The 18,632-nt window shown below is 52.0% G+C and overlaps 1 protein-coding gene across 2 annotated transcripts in view; it reads left to right on the forward strand.

The window, feature by feature from the left end:
- Window positions 1-18,632, forward strand: part of SCGN (secretagogin, EF-hand calcium binding protein) — a 447,132-nt gene that overhangs the window by 214,211 nt on the left and 214,289 nt on the right. For both annotated transcript variants that reach the window (XM_069620566.1, XM_069620565.1), the window contains one exon: window positions 9,096-9,188. In XM_069620566.1, the coding sequence (XP_069476667.1) occupies window positions 9,096-9,188 (93 nt within the window). The remainder of the gene's footprint in view (window positions 1-9,095; window positions 9,189-18,632) is intronic.

Genomic DNA, 18,632 nt, shown 5'->3' on the forward strand with positions numbered 1-18,632 from the left:
CTGCGGTCCAGGCTATGATTTCACCCCTTAATACTGCTTTTAATGCCTCCCATATCGTTTTTGGGCTATCCACCAAGCCATTGTTTGTTTCAAGGTATCTTTCGGTAACTTTTTGTATGTGTTCCATCAATTCCGGAAAGCCCAGGTAATAACCATTCAGTCTCCAGCTGGGTGGGGGGAGTGGTCTATTAGTCCTTGTTAGGAAAGATTTCTTAATTGTGGGTAATTTTCCTTCCATGTGGCAACCCCTAAACTTTTTGCTGTTGTTTTCACCAGGATCTAGACTTTGCCAGAGAAGTGCAGCCTTCTGCCGCACTCCTCTGGGCTTTCGCTCCATTCTTACAGGGAAATTGACATGTCCTTAAGACAGTCAGTACCGGGAAACGTTGTTTTCCGTAGTTTCTTTATCATGTTGCAGCTTTCGTGCAACATGACACAAGAAGGCACTGTAAGCTAAATTACTGCTCTCTTGGGTCTCTAGTCTTCTACAGGCCCTAGATACTCTTTTTGGATTGTAAATGATCGGTGCAAGTGAATCACGGACGGGACTGGTGGCAGCGATCGTTTCTTGTGTTTTTGAGCTCCTTTTGGCGTTTTAAGCGCGTTTCTCGTGCTTAGCCCAAATTGGTGGCCTGGCTCCCAAAATGGCCAGACCACGAGGCTCTTTGTCCTGTCCGCTGACCGGCTTGCCCCCTTCACCTTCCCCAGGTCGAGCCGACCCAGGGCCTTCCTTATTTGGGCATGTACTTTCCCGCGAAACGCAGATGCTTTTGCGGGCTTCTACAGGCCTTGTGTGTGCCTCCAGGATGTGGGCTGCGATGTCTGGTCCCAATACACATCCTGGGTGCCAGAGAGTCTAGTGTGGTATGAATGCCTTGGACCACCGTGGTCCGTGATAGGTCCACGTATGGTGTGAGTGTTTTGTGAGCAGATCTCCCATTGGGTCCTCTCCGTTTTGGCGCGAAGGGAACCGTGGATAAGAGGAGGCTGGAAACACCACTACCATGTCGATCTCCTGAGTTCTCACGAACAAAGGGATACAGGAGCCAAGTATCCTGCAACCACGAGGCTGAACCAAGGAATCGCTGGTGACCCGCTGAAGGACTGCTCCTTTGCACTGCTGTCGCTTTGTGAAACCCTTTCTACCTCGGATCGAACAAGAAGGCCTGTACTGGTACTTCGACCCTTGGAATAGCGGGGACAGCTATTCTCGGCACCTTCACCATCTCCTGCACGTAAGCCTTCGGAAGTGTCTCTGGGCCATCCAGCAGACTGAGCAGCCTACCCAGGAGTCTGGCTCTGTAACCGCCGTCCGGTTGTGTTGTATTTCGAGTCCTTGTCACTCTCACACGATTCGTACACTTGGCATTCCCAGGTCTGAAGTGAGTAGTGTACATTTGGCTGAGATACACACGGCCGCTCCGTTGCCCTGCTGGGGTAACAAACTGTGTGGGTTCACTGCGTTTGGGACGCCCTCAACTCAACTCTGCTGCTGCGGAATCTACATGACGATGAGACGTCCCCTGCTCCTATTTGAACCTGCCAGCACTGAAACTGACGCAGAGAAGCCTGGGTCTGCCTGCATCGGGGACCGGTGAGTAGCATAGCTAGGAACTGGTCACCCTCCTGCAGTAGCCCATAGCCTATCCTCGCTGTGTCAAACAGCACGCCGTTCCGTACTCGCACTCTGCTTCTGCCCACAGTGGAGGCTGCGCTTGAGTCGCGGAGCTCTGTTCATCTTCATTTGTTCACCGAACTGAACTGCCTGATTCCCTCAAAGAGACTCCCCTTTTTGCCCGTTGTCACCAGCGTGTGCAGGTACTTTTGAGCACAAGGCTCCACTCTTCGTAGGGTGTGGACTTCCTTTTAGTTAGGTGCCTCTGAAGGCGGACTGGGTCTGATTATTATTCGCACTGTCTGTTTTCCTCCCCATCTAGGTGGTCTACACATTTCGTGCGTCTAACGCGTTAGACTCGTTTGTATTTGTATATATATTGTATTGGTTTGGTATGTGTTGGTTTACTTGAGTTTTATTGTGATTTCTCGCTACGGTCATTGTTGCAAAGGCCTTGGAATAAATGTGTCTATATTTTTAATATAACACCTGTTTGGAGTAATTTGTAAGTGTCCTTGCTTTGTGTGCTCATTGCGGGCTTTCAGTCACCCGCACCCCTCTTGAGACCTAGTCTTGACTTCCGCGATCGCTACCCTGATTGGTCTGGCTTGTCCAGAGGTTACCCTGTTCCAAGAATTTGGGCTGGCCTTCTGAACCTCTGCCCCTCCCGGACAGAGTTCAGAAATCCGTCTTAACAGTCCTAATCGTTTCGTTAGCATAAGCGGGGAGTGGTCTGAGATACCTCTGGGGAGTAGTTGCGCACATGAGGCCTCTCATGCCTCATGTATGTTACTCAGTGGTAGGAAGAAATAATCCAACCTGGATAGCGAAGCGTGTGCACCAGAATGGTACGAATATTCTCTTGTGTTGGGATGTAGGGATCTCCATGCGTCATGTAACCCCAGTGCATTGGTAAATGTGGCGAGCTTAGTGTGTATGTTTAGGTTTCTGGATCGTACATGTGTCTTGTCTAACTCTATATCCATGACTTCGTTAAAGTCTCCTCCAATCAACGTGAGACCTTCAGTGTTGTTAACGATTAAGGGCGTAATGTCAGTAGTCAGAGGGGTTAGTAAGTTAGGTGGTGTATATACAGCGATCATGGAAATAGTGCGTTCCCAAAGGGTTCCTACCGTGTGTACATATCTACCTCCCTGGTCCTGGGTGACCGTAGTAGGGCTGTAGGGGAGTCTTTTACGTACTAGGATCAATACCTCACATGACCCCATGGTAAATCCTGCGTGAAAGGCTTGCCAGTAGTTTGTACGTCTAAACAGCGGACATCTTGTACCCGCCAGATGTGTCTCTGTTAAGAAGGCTACATCCGGCGAATGTCGGTTCAGTGCTTGTAGGACTAGTCGCCTTTTAATGCTATTACCAAGCCCATTAACGTTCCATGTCATCACACGGATGGCTCTACCTTTATCTACGTTGGTGCTCTGGGCCATAAAACTTGTGTATATGTGATGTCAGTATATTGTACATCTAAGGGTGTTCCATGGTCCACCAATCCAGGCAGGGAGTGAACTAGACCATACATCTGACGATTTATTGTCGAGACTCGTTTGTTCCTTTGTTCAATGCTAACCTTATGTGGGGGAGCTATTGTTGTGCACCCCTTAAACTTGGTGCGGTTTTTAACATAACACTTCTGACCCACCCAGCCCCACCCTATACTCCACCTAACCTGAAGCATCTGTCGCCCAATATAACAACCAAACACCCTGTCAAAAGGACATGTAACTCATTATCTAGTAACCATTACCCAAGTATCTTTGTTTCTGCTGTAACCAGCCTCCGATTATCTTGCTTTTGGTCGTTTCGCTTCCAAACTGACTGTTCGTAGTCACAGTCTAAATTCCTGGGAGGTGGCCTCGGGCGGCCGCCGTCACTAAATTGGTTTTGAGCTGTTGCATGTGGCACGGAAAGAGAGTGCTTCTCGTGCGATGTTTTGGCCATACTCTCAATGCGTCGGATCTGTTGGTGCTGCAAGGAGAACGACAAGTAGATGACTCAACGGGTCCCAAATGTAACCTGGCCATGCAGCAACCCAAGATCTTTCTGAAAACCTTTGTGTGGCATGATTATGGCGTCCGAGGGGCAGGATGAGGTTGTATCCAGGGTGCTGTGTTTCTTATTTCCAAGCTTTGGTTCTGTCGTGTTCCAGGAGATGGTGGCCCACAGCTCTTTTAGCAATATTCCTTCGCCTCATCCTGGTTGTTGCTCTGCGGGCTCCACCGCCTGTTCCAGCTCTACTGGTGCCATGTCCGCCGGGGGTCTCCCTCGGGGGGCACGTTCCGGGTGGGGCCAGGGTCTACCCTCCCGTCTCCCCGTTCGCGCCAACCAATCACCCTCAATATGGGTTGCCGCCCATTTCCATGCCTCTTGAGGGTCAGTGAAGTGCGCCGTCGTCCCTTTATAATAAATCTTAAGCTGAGCTGGAAATAACAATCCGAATTTTACCTTCATGAGGGATAGCTATTGCTTCCGTGGTTCAAAAGATTGTCTTGCCCGTTGCACTTCTCTCGTATAGTCGGGAAGAATGCTATCGGGAGCTGTTATAGGTGACCGTTCCCTTTGCACGGGCCATCTGGAGCAGCGCGTCCCTATCACGATAATTGAGGAGCTTAGCGATTACAGTTCTGGGTGGCATTCCTGGAATAGGTTTGCCAGAAGGTATCCCGTGGGTACGTTCCACCGAGAAAAATTTGGAAAAGGAATGTGGATCATAAATGTCCGCTAACCATTGTTCCAGGAACAATTCCATGCTCGGTCGCTCTGTCCCCTCTGGGATTCCAAGGATGCGTACGTTGTTGCGGCGAGACCTGCCCTCACCCTCATCCACTCTGGCTTCCAGGGTCTTCAACCGGCGCAATGTCTGTGACAATTGTTGGTTGATATTGCCAATGCTGTCTTCCGTACCTGAGATGCGCTATTCCGCTTCCCCCATGCGAGAAGTGAGTTTTTGCAGGTCATGTCGCAGGAAGGACACATCCGCCGCTATACTATCTATTTTCATTTCCATGGAGGTGCGGGAACTCGCGATGGCCGCCATTACATCTTTCAAGGACAGGGGATCCTCCATGTCTGGAGAATTTGGTGGTGGTGTTTGATCCGTTGGTTGAGATGTTGTGGCGAAAGCATATTGATCCATTTTGCTTTGTATGGCCGATTTACGCAGTCTGTCCTTCCCCATTCCGTAGCGTGGGATGTGGCGGAGTATACTGTGAAGGCCTGCTCTGTTGTGCTCCTTGACAGACTTCACGAGTGTCACATAGGCTTGTGGTTAGTATAATAACAGCAATGTGTCGTCGCGCCCCAGTAAAGGGACCCGCGTGAGCCCGCTCCAGGCAGTGTCTGGCAGGGAGTCTCTATACCCCAATGCTGCACCTCGGACCCGTTCCAGCACTGTTGTTGCGCTGCACCCTTTGATGTGTCGCCGCGTGCCCCTCCACCCAGTCTGTGGGTTGCGGGCGTTATGCAGTCCTCTCCATGGGTTGGAGGCCGAGGGCAGAGCCGGTCGTAGGCTGCAGGGCCAGCTCTACCGGGGGAGGGCGGAGGCCGTTTCACCCGATCGCACCACTCCGGCGCTGGTCTCCCACTTCATTCCCAGAGCGAGGGAGGAGGGGGAAGGAGAGGCAGAACAAATGTTAACTGGCCCAGGGGACCCAGTACTCCAGCGGGTGCAAAGGGGGGATCTGTCCGCTCTCCCTCCGCGCTGCAGCTCCTCCTACCTTTCTTCAGGGGTGCACACGCAGTGCCGTGCCTTCCGGGCTACAGCACGGGCCGATGCCCTGCCCCGTATCGCCCGTCACTCCCACTGCTCCCAGCGTTTCTCCCGCCGTCTCACTCCACAGTGGTCCGCGTACACTGTCCGCCTCTTCGGCACCGGGCACACCAACAGCGCGAGGGCACCTCCACGCTTCCAGTCTCTGCGTGGGCGCCGCAGCTCTCCTCCGCAGCTCTGCTAAATCACGGTGGCCATCTTGGTGTCATGTTTACGCGCCCGATCGGGTTTCAGCGTCGGCAGATTCCTCGGCAGATTTCTCAGCGATGAGTTGGTTTCCTCCTTTCTAACTTTGTGTGTTTGTGCCGCACCTCGTCCCCTTTGCCACAGATGTCTTAAAGACAAGTTGTGTTCTGCCAAAAAGGATGTTTAACACAGGATTTCTTCGGCGGCCGCTGGAGCTCCACAGACTCACGTCCTGTCCGCTCGCATTCTGGCCTCGCCCCCTTAAGTCCATTCTTAAACTATAATACAAGCTGTAAAAAGTATTTATTCAAGATGTAAATAATATTCTACACAAGTTATTCTGACCAAATATAATATACGTTGTTGCCTTAAACCCACAGACTAAAATGTAGGTTTTAAAAAAAAAAAAAAAGAAGACTAATGATGGCATTTACTGGTTTGTAAGTAGCTCAAAAGGTTGGAAAAACGGAAGTGCTCACTGAGGAGCTCTCGAATTCTACACTTCTGTAGGGCTGTTCACAAGTCACTGGTCTGCTCAACAGGTATGGTCATTCAAGCGCTAGTCACCTAAAAATAAGGGGACCCTTTGTTGGAGCACCTTTGTTAAGTTTTAAAGGTGCAGAGTTATAAAGCCTAAAGGGTGACTAAGATTCCTATTGAGTACTTACTATTAAAGGGTTGTGTTCCTCTCCAGGTCGCAGCGTTGTTAGAGCTCAGAGGGCTGGTGCAACGCCGAATGTATGTTAATCTAAATAAAATGGCTGTATTTATGTCGTTAATGAGCGTGACGTCATCACGTAGCGTACGTGAATGACGTCACATGTGTTAACAATGGTCGAGCATAGGATTACTCCAATATCTCATACTAGTCTAGTTATGAGAACAGTGGATGCTTATACTGCCATGCTGCTTAGTATAGAAAAACTGCTTTAAAACATGAGGTTTGGTCGCTTGTGGCGTTGCGGGCATGACGTCATCATGTAACGTACGTGAGTGACGTCACATTTGTAATTATTGATGAAATGACGGATCCCTATCCTTAAATGGTATCGTAATGCAACACAGTTTCAAATCCCGGCCCGCGCTTAGAAATCACTCGCTGGTATTAAGCACGTTATAAAAGAATAATTATAATAATTATGCTTCCTTTCCCTTTCTTCTGCTCTCTCCTCTCTTCCTCCCACTCTTTTTCCTCTGCCTCAATCTTTCTCTTGCTGTCTTTCAAATGTTCTTCTTTCTATTGGTACTCTTCTTGCTCTCTGCTATCCCCCTCCACTACCCACTTTGCTACTCTCCCCTCTGCACTCTACTACTCTCCTCTCCCTTTTCCCACTACTCTACACTCCAACCCTTCTTCCACAGTCACATTCCTTTTACTCTATAATTTCCTTATCTTTCACTCCACCTTACTTTCTACCCACTTTCACTTAATCTCACTCAGTCACTCATTCACTCAGTCACTTAACCACTCTACCATGCATGCACTCCCACACCCAAGTACCACGTTCTATCACCAACTAAAGCCTCTCCTTGCACTCAATATTTGCGTTCTTCTTCCTCGCTCTGCTGCACTGTCCTTTCCCCTCTTGGTCTGCCTCGTCCTCCTTCTTTTTGGTCTGCCTCGTCCTCCTCCTCTTCCTTTGACCTCACCCGAACAACCCACACTGACCTGTCCCTCCTATCCTACTTCATCCTCCCTGTTCCCCCTTGATTGGCCCTTTATTTCAGCTGGTTTCCCAGGCTAATGTCTATCTTCTTCCCTCCCACCCCCCGTGGACCGGGTTACATACATCAGAAATCACAACAGGCCTTAACAGCTGCCCCCTTTTTGTACACAGATCCGCTGGTTTTTCATGAGGGTTGCCCGCTGCAAGCAAAATCCATACTAGAGTTTGTGTCCATGCCACATAGAGTGTGTGAATTGAGGGGTCTGACTGTTGCTGTGTTCTGCTGCTTTCCCAATTGCTTCTGCTTCCCTTCTCTTGAGTTCTGTAGTTAGGTCTCCAAAGCAAGGACTCTGGTAGCTGCATTCCCATGGGACACTGGCCAGCATTGTGCACAACAGGTATGGGGGCAAGAAGAAGTGGTACTTCTCTCACTTAGCCAGGCACGGATAACAGAGACAGAAACTGGAGCCCTCCCAACCCCCACATCCCGACTCTAGGGCAGGACTGCCTCTGGCAAACACCCCTTTAGGCCTCCTGCCCCATGTTGACAGGGAGCACTACCCCATCTTGACAGGGTCAGGTGCCTGTCCCTGTCGTACCTGTCATTATTATGAAATCAAGTTTGACTTTCCCTAATGGTATCCCAGGCTCTGCACAGTCCTTTCATTACCTCCTCAAACCACACCAAGGGCACACAACTCAGGAACACATTATGCCCTAGCATTAATATGGAATTAAGTGTGGCCTTCCCAAGAGGCATCCCAAGCTGTATCGACAACCTCGTCAAACCACACCAGGGGCACGCAAGTCAGCAAATAATATGTCCTGTGATTATTTTGAAATGAAGTCTGCCCTTTCCAAAGGCAGTTCAGGCGATACACAGCACCCCCATATTGCCTCAGCAAACCACATCAAGGACCCACACCGCCTGCTTGACATTTGCTGAATGACTGAATGCTTTAAATTAAAGTCCCTACTTCTCTTCTCTTGAGATCTTCCAACTGTACTAAAAAATGTGAGATGTTAATAGGTCATGCTCTCACTCCAGCACCAGTGGGTGAAGTGGGCGGGGGCGGTTGGGAGCGGTGCTTCTCTACATTTGTAACTTAAGTTTTGCTGTTTCTATACTTTTATCTAAAAAAGAAACCGTTCCGGAATAGTTTTGTTTTAAAATAAAAGGGTGTAGGAAGCAGTTGAAACGTGCACTTCAGTGCAATGCACTGAACCTACCGTTATTCGCATTTTGTTTGTGGGTTTGTATTGTGCATGGGAGGGGGCTTGGCGATGGGGTTTGTGGAGAGTAGTTCCACTACTTCTTTTCATACACTTCGACCACTGTCCAACACATAATATACGATGGCTTTGTTGTAGCCAGGGCTGAATACTGATTTTTTGCATCTGCCTTCTTGCATCCTCCATGTCTGTTAAATAATTTTGTTCCAAAATTATGACTTGTTTTATATACACACATATTGTAATATCGCATGAGGGTTTGGCTGATGCTATTGGCCAGGTGTGCTTTAAAATCCATCCGTTGCCACTAAATGTACCCTAATTATTTTTGGTGAGTTTGGGTTGGTTGGGAATATCCCTAACCCCCTTCTGTGAAGTGGCCTTTGAATTGTGTGAAATGTTTAACAATGTCCCTAGTCCAAGATAACTTTAAACCCTTCGTTTCCCACTATGTTGTCAATAGTGGCGGCTGGTGATTTTAATTTAGAATGCAGGAAAAAAAAAACGCCACTAAATAACATTTACTAGACCCTAAAATGGCGTGCATAGCTCTAGTCACTGCCTGGCCATGCTAATCATTGCAATTGCTTTCTTTTTTTGGTCACAGAATGCTGTCACAAACGAAAAGGTGCAGAAAGTTAAAGAGCGATTTATGTCGGCATATGATGTCACTGCTGATGGGCGTTTACAAATACATGAGGTAACAATTGTGCTTTTTTGAAATGCTTCTAAATTTGAATATTTTCATGCTCATTGTTGATTCATAGAGAGAGAGAGAGAGAGAGAGAGAGAGAGAGAGAGAGAGAGAGAGAATAAAAATCCTCTGACAGCTGCAGCCTGACAGTATCTTCCAGAAAGAGCACTACAGATTCAGAGTAGACTAACAGAAATGTTGCCCACAAGCAAAGAGAGAGAGAGAAATATCTGTAATATGTTTACTATGCGATACAGGGCTGAAACCAGCAGAGTAATGCCTCAGCATTTAGTTGGTGGAGAAACAGAAGAAAAAAACATTGTCAAGCAAATGGGAACAGCAGGAGAACAGTTTAAATCGACCCTGCTCCCCAAATTCGACTGACAAACTGCACAAAAGCCTCTGAATCAGACAAATGGTGGTACAAATGGACTGGCACTTTTACCACCATTTTCACCCATTAGCAGTACCCAGAATATGACCACCTTTTCTTTTCCACTATATGGCTGAAATGTAAAAATTTGCGAGGAGAGGATCTTCTGCACTTAAGTGCAAACAGCAGCCGTCCACTCCATGAAATTCACAGTTCAAGTTACAGTGACCCTCCTAATTATTATGCGGCCAGTGGGGGGTGGGGGGTGGGGGGGTTGTTGTGCTGCGTAGCGCAGTGCTGGAATGATTCTCCAGCATGGGGTCTGGCATGGATTCACATGCTCATGAATATTCCCCGTCGTCAGGTTGGGAATCCTCGGTAAAGAAAAATCAGTATCAGTTTCGTTTCTGATCTGTCTTTCGCAGTAGTAACCAATCACTGATCTCTGCGTCATACTGACCACAGCCAATGACTGCCATCTCCCTAAGACCCGCCTCTGGCAGCCATCTTCAGATTTTTTACTGCACGTTTAAGTGTTGGGATCCTCGTGCTATTGCTCTCGAGCGTTCTTAGGAACATTTTCTCTTTTTCGGTCAAAAGAGCCTCAAGCTCCACCGTTTCTTTATCCGATCAACGGGGACCCGTGTCGGATTCTTCTACGCCCCTCAAGGGTGAAGATTTCGTCGAGCCACGCTTTTGGAGGACTCCAGAAGTTTCTCAGGCCCTTCTCGAGCATGGCCCAGGAGAAGGGAAGCTCGACGCCCGGAAAGCTGTTCAGGGTCTGCCCTGGATGCCAGCTTCAGCATGTCTTTAAGGAGGACGAACACTCCCTTTGCCTTTACTGCCTGCATGAAGACAAGACGCACGTGGAGAAGGACTGTGCGTTTTGCGGCAATATGTCAGAGCGGACCATGAAGGACCGCCATCAGCGTCTCGCCAACTGGCTAGAAGGAAAGAGCCCGTCAGGCGAGAAGAAGAAGTCCGAGCGGTCTTCTAAGACCTTTGAGGGCGCCCCGGCGACGGGGGTCCAACAGAAGGCCAAGCACCGCGAGTCCGCTTGCACCAGGAGCGCCGAACTGTCGGGCTCTATGGGCGCCAGGCAGGGCGCATCCTCCCCGGCGCCATCAACCACGAGCCAACGCTCTGGCTCGGGTAAGAGGAAGGCCGAGCACCCGGCGAAGCTCCTGGAGAGACCCCGGTCGTGCTCGAAGGCCCCATCGGAGGGGGAGCGAGGTGGTGACCCTGCCCCCAAGGAGAAGGCGGTGAGCGCACCTAAGGTGGTGAAAGCCTTGATCCATCCGGCCAAGGCCTCTATCGAGACAGTCGCGGCGGCCCTGGCTCAGCCTGTGGAGGCTACACCAGTGGTGGCGACCTCGGGGCCCAGAATCTCCCTGCCACCGCGGAGGGAGTCCTCTTTCATGCCCATTGACAGGACCCCCGTGAAACCTCCGACGGAGAAGAAAAAGGGGGGGCGGAGGTTGTCGTGGATTCGGCCTCAACCTCTGAGGAGGAGCTGATCGAAGTCTTAGGCCACGGTGCTGGTGTGGAAGAAGACCATCCTGTCGGGAGGGACCCCGACGTGGGAGACGACGAGAACGTCGAGGGTGCCGACGGGGCTCCTGATCGCCTGTCGGAACCCCCTCAACCAGTGCCGCAAGACAACTCGGCGGCCATTTTGTTGGCTATACAGTCCTTATGCTCGGAGATAAGGACGAGACTGTCGTTACCACCAACGGAAGAACCGCTCCCGACGGGGGACCCGGAGCCAGGCCCTTCTGGGAGCCCTCCTCTTAAGAGAAGAAGGATTCATCCTCCACCTCCTTTTCAACCATCGCGCCCTGCTCAGCCCTCCTCCCCGTCCAAGACACGTGGGGATGATACGGGGACTGACACGGCCGCGACGGGTACAGACGACGAGGTTTACGACAAGGATCTCCCGTCGTCACCTCCCACCCGGGCTTCCCCGCCCGACGAGATTGGATCGTTTCACGCCATGATCGCCAGGGCATCCGAGCTTTTCCAGCTCTGCCCGGAAGAGAAGAAGAAGGAAGGTTTCCTTTATCAACGGCGCGAGACCAAGAGGAAGACGGTCCTCGCTGTACCTCTACTGGACGATATCTGGGATGAGGGTCTCTCCCTCCTCAAGAACCCATCCACAACGCCGGCTAGAAGGGATCGGTATGAGAAGAAGTACCGGGTCCCAGACGCGGCCCCCTTGTGCCTTCGGGCACAGCCGACCCCGGACTCGGTCGTCTCCGCGGCGGCCAGGAAGAAAGCGGGGGGGGCGCGGCCTCTACGTGAACCTCCCCGCCGGACGGCGAGGGAAAGAAATTGGACACGATGGGACGCAGAGTCATCTCATCGGCAGCGACGACGATTAAGGCTGCCAACGCCTTGGCTATCGTAGCCCGCTACGACAGGGAGTTGTGGTACAAACTCGCCCCCCTGCTGGACTTCCTACCAGACGACAAGAGGGTGGAGGCCCTAGAGATCTTGCAGGAAGGAGAAGTGGTGTCGGACCACGCCATTACGATAGCGTCGGACATCGCTGACACTGGATTTCGCCAGTTGGGCAACGGTGTGTGCCTTAGGCGGCGTGGATGGCTCAAGGCTACTGACTTCCGTCAGGACGTGCAGACCAGAGTCTTGGACATGCCGTTCGACGGGAGCAACCTGTTTGGGAAAACAGTGGACGATTCCCTACAAGCCATCAAGGCGGACATGGAGACGGCCTGGGCTCCTGGTGTTCTCCAGCAACGACGGCTGCCCTTTCGGAGCGGCGGAGGCAAACAGGGTGCCTCCAAAGATTCCAGCGGCGGATTTTCCACCTATCGTCAAGCGGCCCGTTCGTCGTCACAGGAAGCCTACAGGGGACGAGGCAAGTCGGGCGGACCCCGCCGTCGTCGCCAAGGAGGACAAGGCGGCAAAGCCTCGTCGAAGCAGGACTGAACCGGCCGTGGGGTCGGGCCCCCACCGAAGAACCCGGTGGGAGGCCGGCTGGCGAGCTTCGTCAGCGTATGGGAGTCCATCTCCACCGACCGTTGGGTGCTGGACGCCCTGGCTCAGGGTCACGCGCTCGAGTTTCTAAAGAGGTGCCCGCGCGTCCCCCCTGTGGCCAGGAAGGAACATCACGTCCCTCAACTTCTCTTGGAGGTAAGGGCGATGCTCAGGAAGGGCGCCATCGAGCTTGTTCCAAAGAGGCTTCAGGGCTCCGGAGTTTACTCAAGATACTTCCTCGTGAAGAAGAAGACGGGAGGATGGCGTCCCATCCTGGACCTACGACGACTGAACAAATTCATCAAGGCACAGAAGTTCAGGATGGTCACCCTCCAACACGTCATGGGTCAACTGGAGGAGGGCGATTTCCTGTCGTCGTTGGATTTGGAGGATGCCTACTTCCATATCCCCATCCTAAAGGGACACCGAAAGTTTCTCAGATTCGTGGTCCAAGGGCGTCACTACCAGTTCAGAGCCCTTCCCTTCGGATTGAGGTCGGCACCCAGGGTGTTCACCAAGTGCCTCGCACCGGTGGCGGTGCGGCTGCGCCTAGAGGGGATCCACGTCTACCCCTACCTGGACGACTGGCTCATCCGAGCAAAGACGAAGGAGCTCGCCGTGGAGCACACGGCAAGGACCGTCCAACTACTCACGGACCTGGGATTCTCCATAAACTACGCCAAGTCCCACCTGGTGCCCGCGCAAGACGCACTGTTTCTGGGAGCGAAGCTCAACACAGTGTCGCTTCTGGCCTCTCCGTCGGAGGAAAGGACGAGGGCCATCTTGGGCAAGGTGCAGCGGATGCTGGTTGCGGACGCGGCCAGGGTGAGGTCCATCAAGTCCCTCCTCGGAATGATGTCTTCTTGCATTTATCTCATCCGCCTGTGCAGGCTCCGGATGCGCCCGTTGCAGGAGTTCCTGGACGCGCGCTGGATCCAGACGACGGGCAGCTTCGAGGAGAGGATCACACTCGACGAGAGGTTCCGACGAGCGATCTGGTGGTGGGGCACCCGCGCGCATCTGAGGGCGGGGATGGACTTCCAGACCCCGGGCCACCAGAAGACAGTGACCATGGATGCCTCCCTGGAGGGGTGGGGAGCGCACACCGAAAACCTGCACGCGAGGGGTCTTTGGCTGCCGGCGGAGAGGTCCCTCCATATCAACGTCCTGGAACTCCGTGCAGTGTTTTGGGCCCTCAGGTCCTTTCTTCCGTCCCTCAAGGGCAAGGTGGTGAGGATCTTCACCGACAACACCACCACCATGTTCTACATCAGGAAGCAGGGCGGTACCAGATCCCCAGCCCTGTCGAAGGAGGCACAGGATCTGTGGCATTGGGCCGTCGCCCAAGGGATGTTTCTGGTGCCGTTTCATCTGGCAGGAATAAAAAACACCATCGCCGACTCGCTCAGCAGAGAGCTGCGCTCGTGCCACGAGTGGGAACTATGACAGGATCTAGTGGACCGCCTCTTCCGACGGTGGGGCACACCCCAGATCGACCTGTTTGCGACGGCGACGAACTCCAAGTGCCGGAGGTTCGCTAGCAGGTTTCCCCAGCCGAGGAGCATGGGCGATGCTTTCTCGTTCCCCTGGGAGGGCCTGTTCCTATATGCGTTCTCTCCATTGCCGCTGCTGATCCGGCTCATCAACCAGCTCAAGAGGTCACGGTGCAGGATGATCCTCGTCGCACCTGCGTGGCCGAGGCAGATATGGTTCCCGGACCTTCTGGACTTGTCAGCGTCCCCGTCAATCAAACTGCCAGTGGACGCGGATCTTCTCTCCAGGGAAGGAGGCGCCATCCTCCATCACGACTCGAAGTCGCTGAGCTTGCAGGCCTGGCTCCTGCAGCGTTAGAGTTTGGAGGTTACGACATACCGGCGGACTGCAGAGAGGTTCTTGCAAAGGCCAGGGCGTCCTCAACTCTTAAATGCTACGGATACAAATGGAAGAGGTTCTCTGTCTGGTGCCACGCACAGAAGATTAACCCTCTACGGATTACGGCTCCCCAAGTACTGCCGTACCTGCTGACGCTGGCCAAGGCTGGACTGGCGCACGCTTCCATCAAGATTCATCTTGCTGCGATCTCCCGATACACCAGAACCACGGGACGGTCGTCTTTGTGGTCTCATCGTCTGGTGAAAGAATTCATGAAGGGACTGTTCAGATCGTTCCCGCCGGTGAGGGCCCCGGCTCCGGCGTGGGAGCTCAACGTGGTGCTGACCAAGCTCATGGGACCTCTGTTCTAGCCTCTGCAGTCGGCTCCGTTGAAGTTCTTGTCGTGCAAAACAGCGTTTCTTGTGGCCATCACCTCCGCACGACGGGTGGGAGAGATCCAGGCCCTTTCCTGCAAGCCCCCGTACTTGACTTTTCACGACATAAGGGTAGTGCTCAGGACGCACCCCTCCTTCATGCCCAAGGTGCCGTTGGACTTCCACCTCAACGAACCCTTGGTGTTGCCTGTTTTCTTCCCGTCGCCTTCGTCGCCGGCTGAAAGGACTTTGCACTCGCTGGATGTGGCTAGAGCGCTGAAGTTCTACGTGGACCGCACGAAGTGTTTTCGGAAGACGTCACAACTTTTTGTGAACTTTGGACCTGTCAATCAGGGGAAGGCTCTCTCGAAGGCTTCCATTTCCAGATGGCTTTCCGGCTGTATCATGTACTGCCATCGGTTGGCAAACCGACCGCTGCCTGGCCGTCCGAGAGCCCATTCCACCAGAGCGATCGCAGCTACCACGGCGTTCCTATCTGGTGTGCCCTTGCTGGACATCTGCAGGGCTGCTACGTGGAGGTCGACGCACACCTTCACGAAATTCTACTGCGTCGATCGGGATTCCAGGGAGGAGTCCAGGGTCGCCCAAGCAGTGCTGCGCAACCTGTTCGCCTAAGGTGAGCCTGGTGAGGAGGTAAGAATTGCTTAATGTTGAGTTTTGATGTAATGCTTAATGTTGAGCCTTTGCCACCTCCCGTGGTTGTGCATGTGTGTACCGCTATGTATTCTTTTATTCATGAGCATGTGAATCCATGCCAGACCCCATGCTGGAGAAGGAACAAGTTACTTACCTGTAACTGTTGTTCTCCAGCATGGGTCTGGCATGGATTCACATGCGAACCCTCCCGCCTACCCCTCTGCGGCTCTTCACTTGGTCATACTGCCTCTTCACCAAATCTGAAGATGGCTGCCAGAGGCGGGGCTTAGGGAGATGGCAGTCATTGGCTGTGGTCAGTATGACGCAGAGATCAGTGATTGGTTACTACTGCGAAAGACAGATCAGAAACGAAACTGATACTGATTTTTCTTTACCGAGGATTCCCAACCTGACGACGGGGAATATTCATGAGCATGTGAATCCATGCCAGACCCATGCTGGAGAACAACAGTTACAGGTAAGTAACTTGTTCCTTATGCACACACAGGTGTGTGTCTCACAGGTCCCCGCTTCTGTCTGCCCGAAAGCGCGCCAAGCCGGATCCCTTTATTTACTCTGCACGTTGTGACGTGCCACGTCACAGCGTGCAGTCACATGACACAACACTCCTCCCAAATTTTTATAACAGCAAAACATACTTGACAACATGTCAAAACAACAACACATATGTGAACCGTACACATATGTCATAAACACTCAGCATTCGAGAACTGGCACCGAGGGTTCTGTGCAAGACCATGGGGAAGGTTATGTCTCTATTGCATGCAACAGTTCATTTCCCGAGGTCAAAATCCCTCAGGCGTACAGGTGTCAGCTTTGCTCCTGGGTGGGATACCGCTGTTCAGTTACGGCAGTACCCCCGGGGTATCTGCTCTGCTCCACTCTCTCTGCAAGGCTCTCCTGGTCTGTCGTCTTCAGTGCCACTTGCTGCTGGGTGGCGAGCTGCAACAGTCCCTTCCCGTTCATACATAGCTATTCTGTAGTCAGCAGCGGTGTGGGGGGGTTCAGAGAGTCTGTGGAAAGAAACTCAAGTTCCTTGTCACTAGCCCCTTGTCATTTCCAACCATAATTTGCAATCCTTGCATCCGGACCACCTTACAGGGCGTTGGCTCATGTGTGAGGGAAGTTTTCCCTGTCGGGTGTCGGGTTCTCACCAAAACTGTGTCCCCTACCGCCAGGTCATGGACACGCAGTCCTCAGCGTGTATTTTCCTTGCTAATCATTGTCTCTCTTCAGGGCCAGACCGCCTCATTGTCTATAGTTGCTGGAGTTCTCTCTTCCAGTTCGAAGTGGAGGGTGCAGGAACATCTTCGGAAGAGGGCTTTCGCCGGGGCTATGCTGTGGAACAGTGGGGGGGGGGTGGTTCTATATTCAAGCAGAATCTGAAAAATTGCTCTTCGTTCAAACTTCCTTGTCCGTGCACGTTGCGAAATGTCTTGTTTAAGGGCCGCATGAAGCGCTCGTCCTTCACATTGGCGCAAGCCCACACCCGAGTGATAAAACACAACACTCCTCCAAAAATTTTATAACAGCAAAACATACTCAAAAACATGTTAGAACAACAACACATGTGTGAACAGTAGACATATGTCATAAACACTCAGCATTCGAGAACTGGCACTGAGGGGTCTGTGCAAGATCATGGGGAAGGTTCTGTCTCTATTGCATGTAACAGTTCATTTGCAAAGGTCAAAATCCCTCAGGCATACAGGTGGCCCCTATGCTCCCAAGTGGGATACCGCCGTTCAGTTACGGCAGTTGGGAGATCTCCTACCTTGCTGTCGAACCCCTGGGGTATCTGCTCTGCTCCTCTCTCTCTGCAGGGCTCTCCTGGTCCGTCGTTTTCAGTGTCACTTGCTGCTGGGTGGCGAGCTGCAACAGTCCCTTCCCGTTCATACTAGCTAGTCTGTAATCGGCGGTGGGGGGGGCAGCGGCAGAGAGTCTGCAGAAAAAACTCAAGTTCCTTGTCACTAGCCCCTGGTCATTTCCAACCATAATTTGCGATCCTTACATCCGGACCTCCTTAAAGGGCGTTGGCTCATGTGTGAGGGAAGTTTTCCCTGTCGGGTGTCGGGTTCTCACCAAAACCGTGTCCCCTACCGCCAGGTCATGGACATGCAGTCCTCAGTGTGTATTTTCCTTGCTAATCATTGTCTCTCTTCAGGCCGGACCGTCTCATTTTCTATAATTGCTGGAGTTCTCTCTTCCAGTTCGGGGAGGAGGGTGCAGGGACATCTTCGGAAGAGGGCTTTCGCCAGGGCTATGCCTGTGGAACAGTGGGGGGTGGTTCTATACTCAAGCAGAAATTGAAAAATTGCTCTTCGTTCACATGTTCCTTGTCCGTGCGCGTTGCAAAATGTCTTGTTTAAGGGCCACGTGAAGCACTCGTCCTTCCCATTCGTGCGAGCCCACACCAGAGTGATTTTTCGTGTGCAATCCCTCTTTCCACGAGGAACTCTTCGAGACCTGAGCTTTGGAAGGGTGGCACATTGTCCGAACATACAGTTTTGGGGAACCTGTGGGTAGCGAACATTTTCTCCATCGCTGGTATCACATCACGTAGGGCTAAGGAGGGTATGAACTCAACTTTGGGATAGCAGGACCATTGGTCTTTCATCACTAGAAAATGGGAGTCTCGCTGAGTGGAGCTGAGGTCCACGTGGATGCCTTCACGCGGCTCCTCACTCCTGAGCATGCACTGAATGATGGGTTCCTTCTCTTTCGGGGTGGCTGCATCGCACCACTTGCAGGCTCTAATGAATTCATCAACTTTGAGTTCTAGGGCGGGAAACCAGACTTTGTGTCTGAGGCAGGTCTTTGTTTTTGCGGTCCCTTGGTGGCCATTTTTTTAATTCTTTTTTTAAAAATGTGTATTGTATGTTTGTTATGCGGTTATACAGAAAGTAAAATACTGTTTCAAAGTGCCCAGTGGGCGAGGGGGGAGACAGGGTAATAAAATACATTACAAAACACAATATTTAATAAGTGCAGTGGCGGGAAAAAGGACAAACCTACTATGCCTTGTGAGTATTCAGACTGTGCAAATGCATCAATGAATGAAGAGGGCAGAGGGGGTAAGTGCTGGGGAGTCCAAGCTTATGGGCGAGCCACAGATGAAGTGCTTGGGTTGAAGAGTGCTATATGGCCTGGTGCCAT

This window comes from Ambystoma mexicanum, chromosome 5q, assembly GCF_040938575.1.
Source record: "Ambystoma mexicanum isolate Mex_15411 chromosome 5q, UKY_AmexF1_1, whole genome shotgun sequence".
NCBI classification, from domain to species: domain Eukaryota; kingdom Metazoa; phylum Chordata; class Amphibia; order Caudata; family Ambystomatidae; genus Ambystoma; species Ambystoma mexicanum.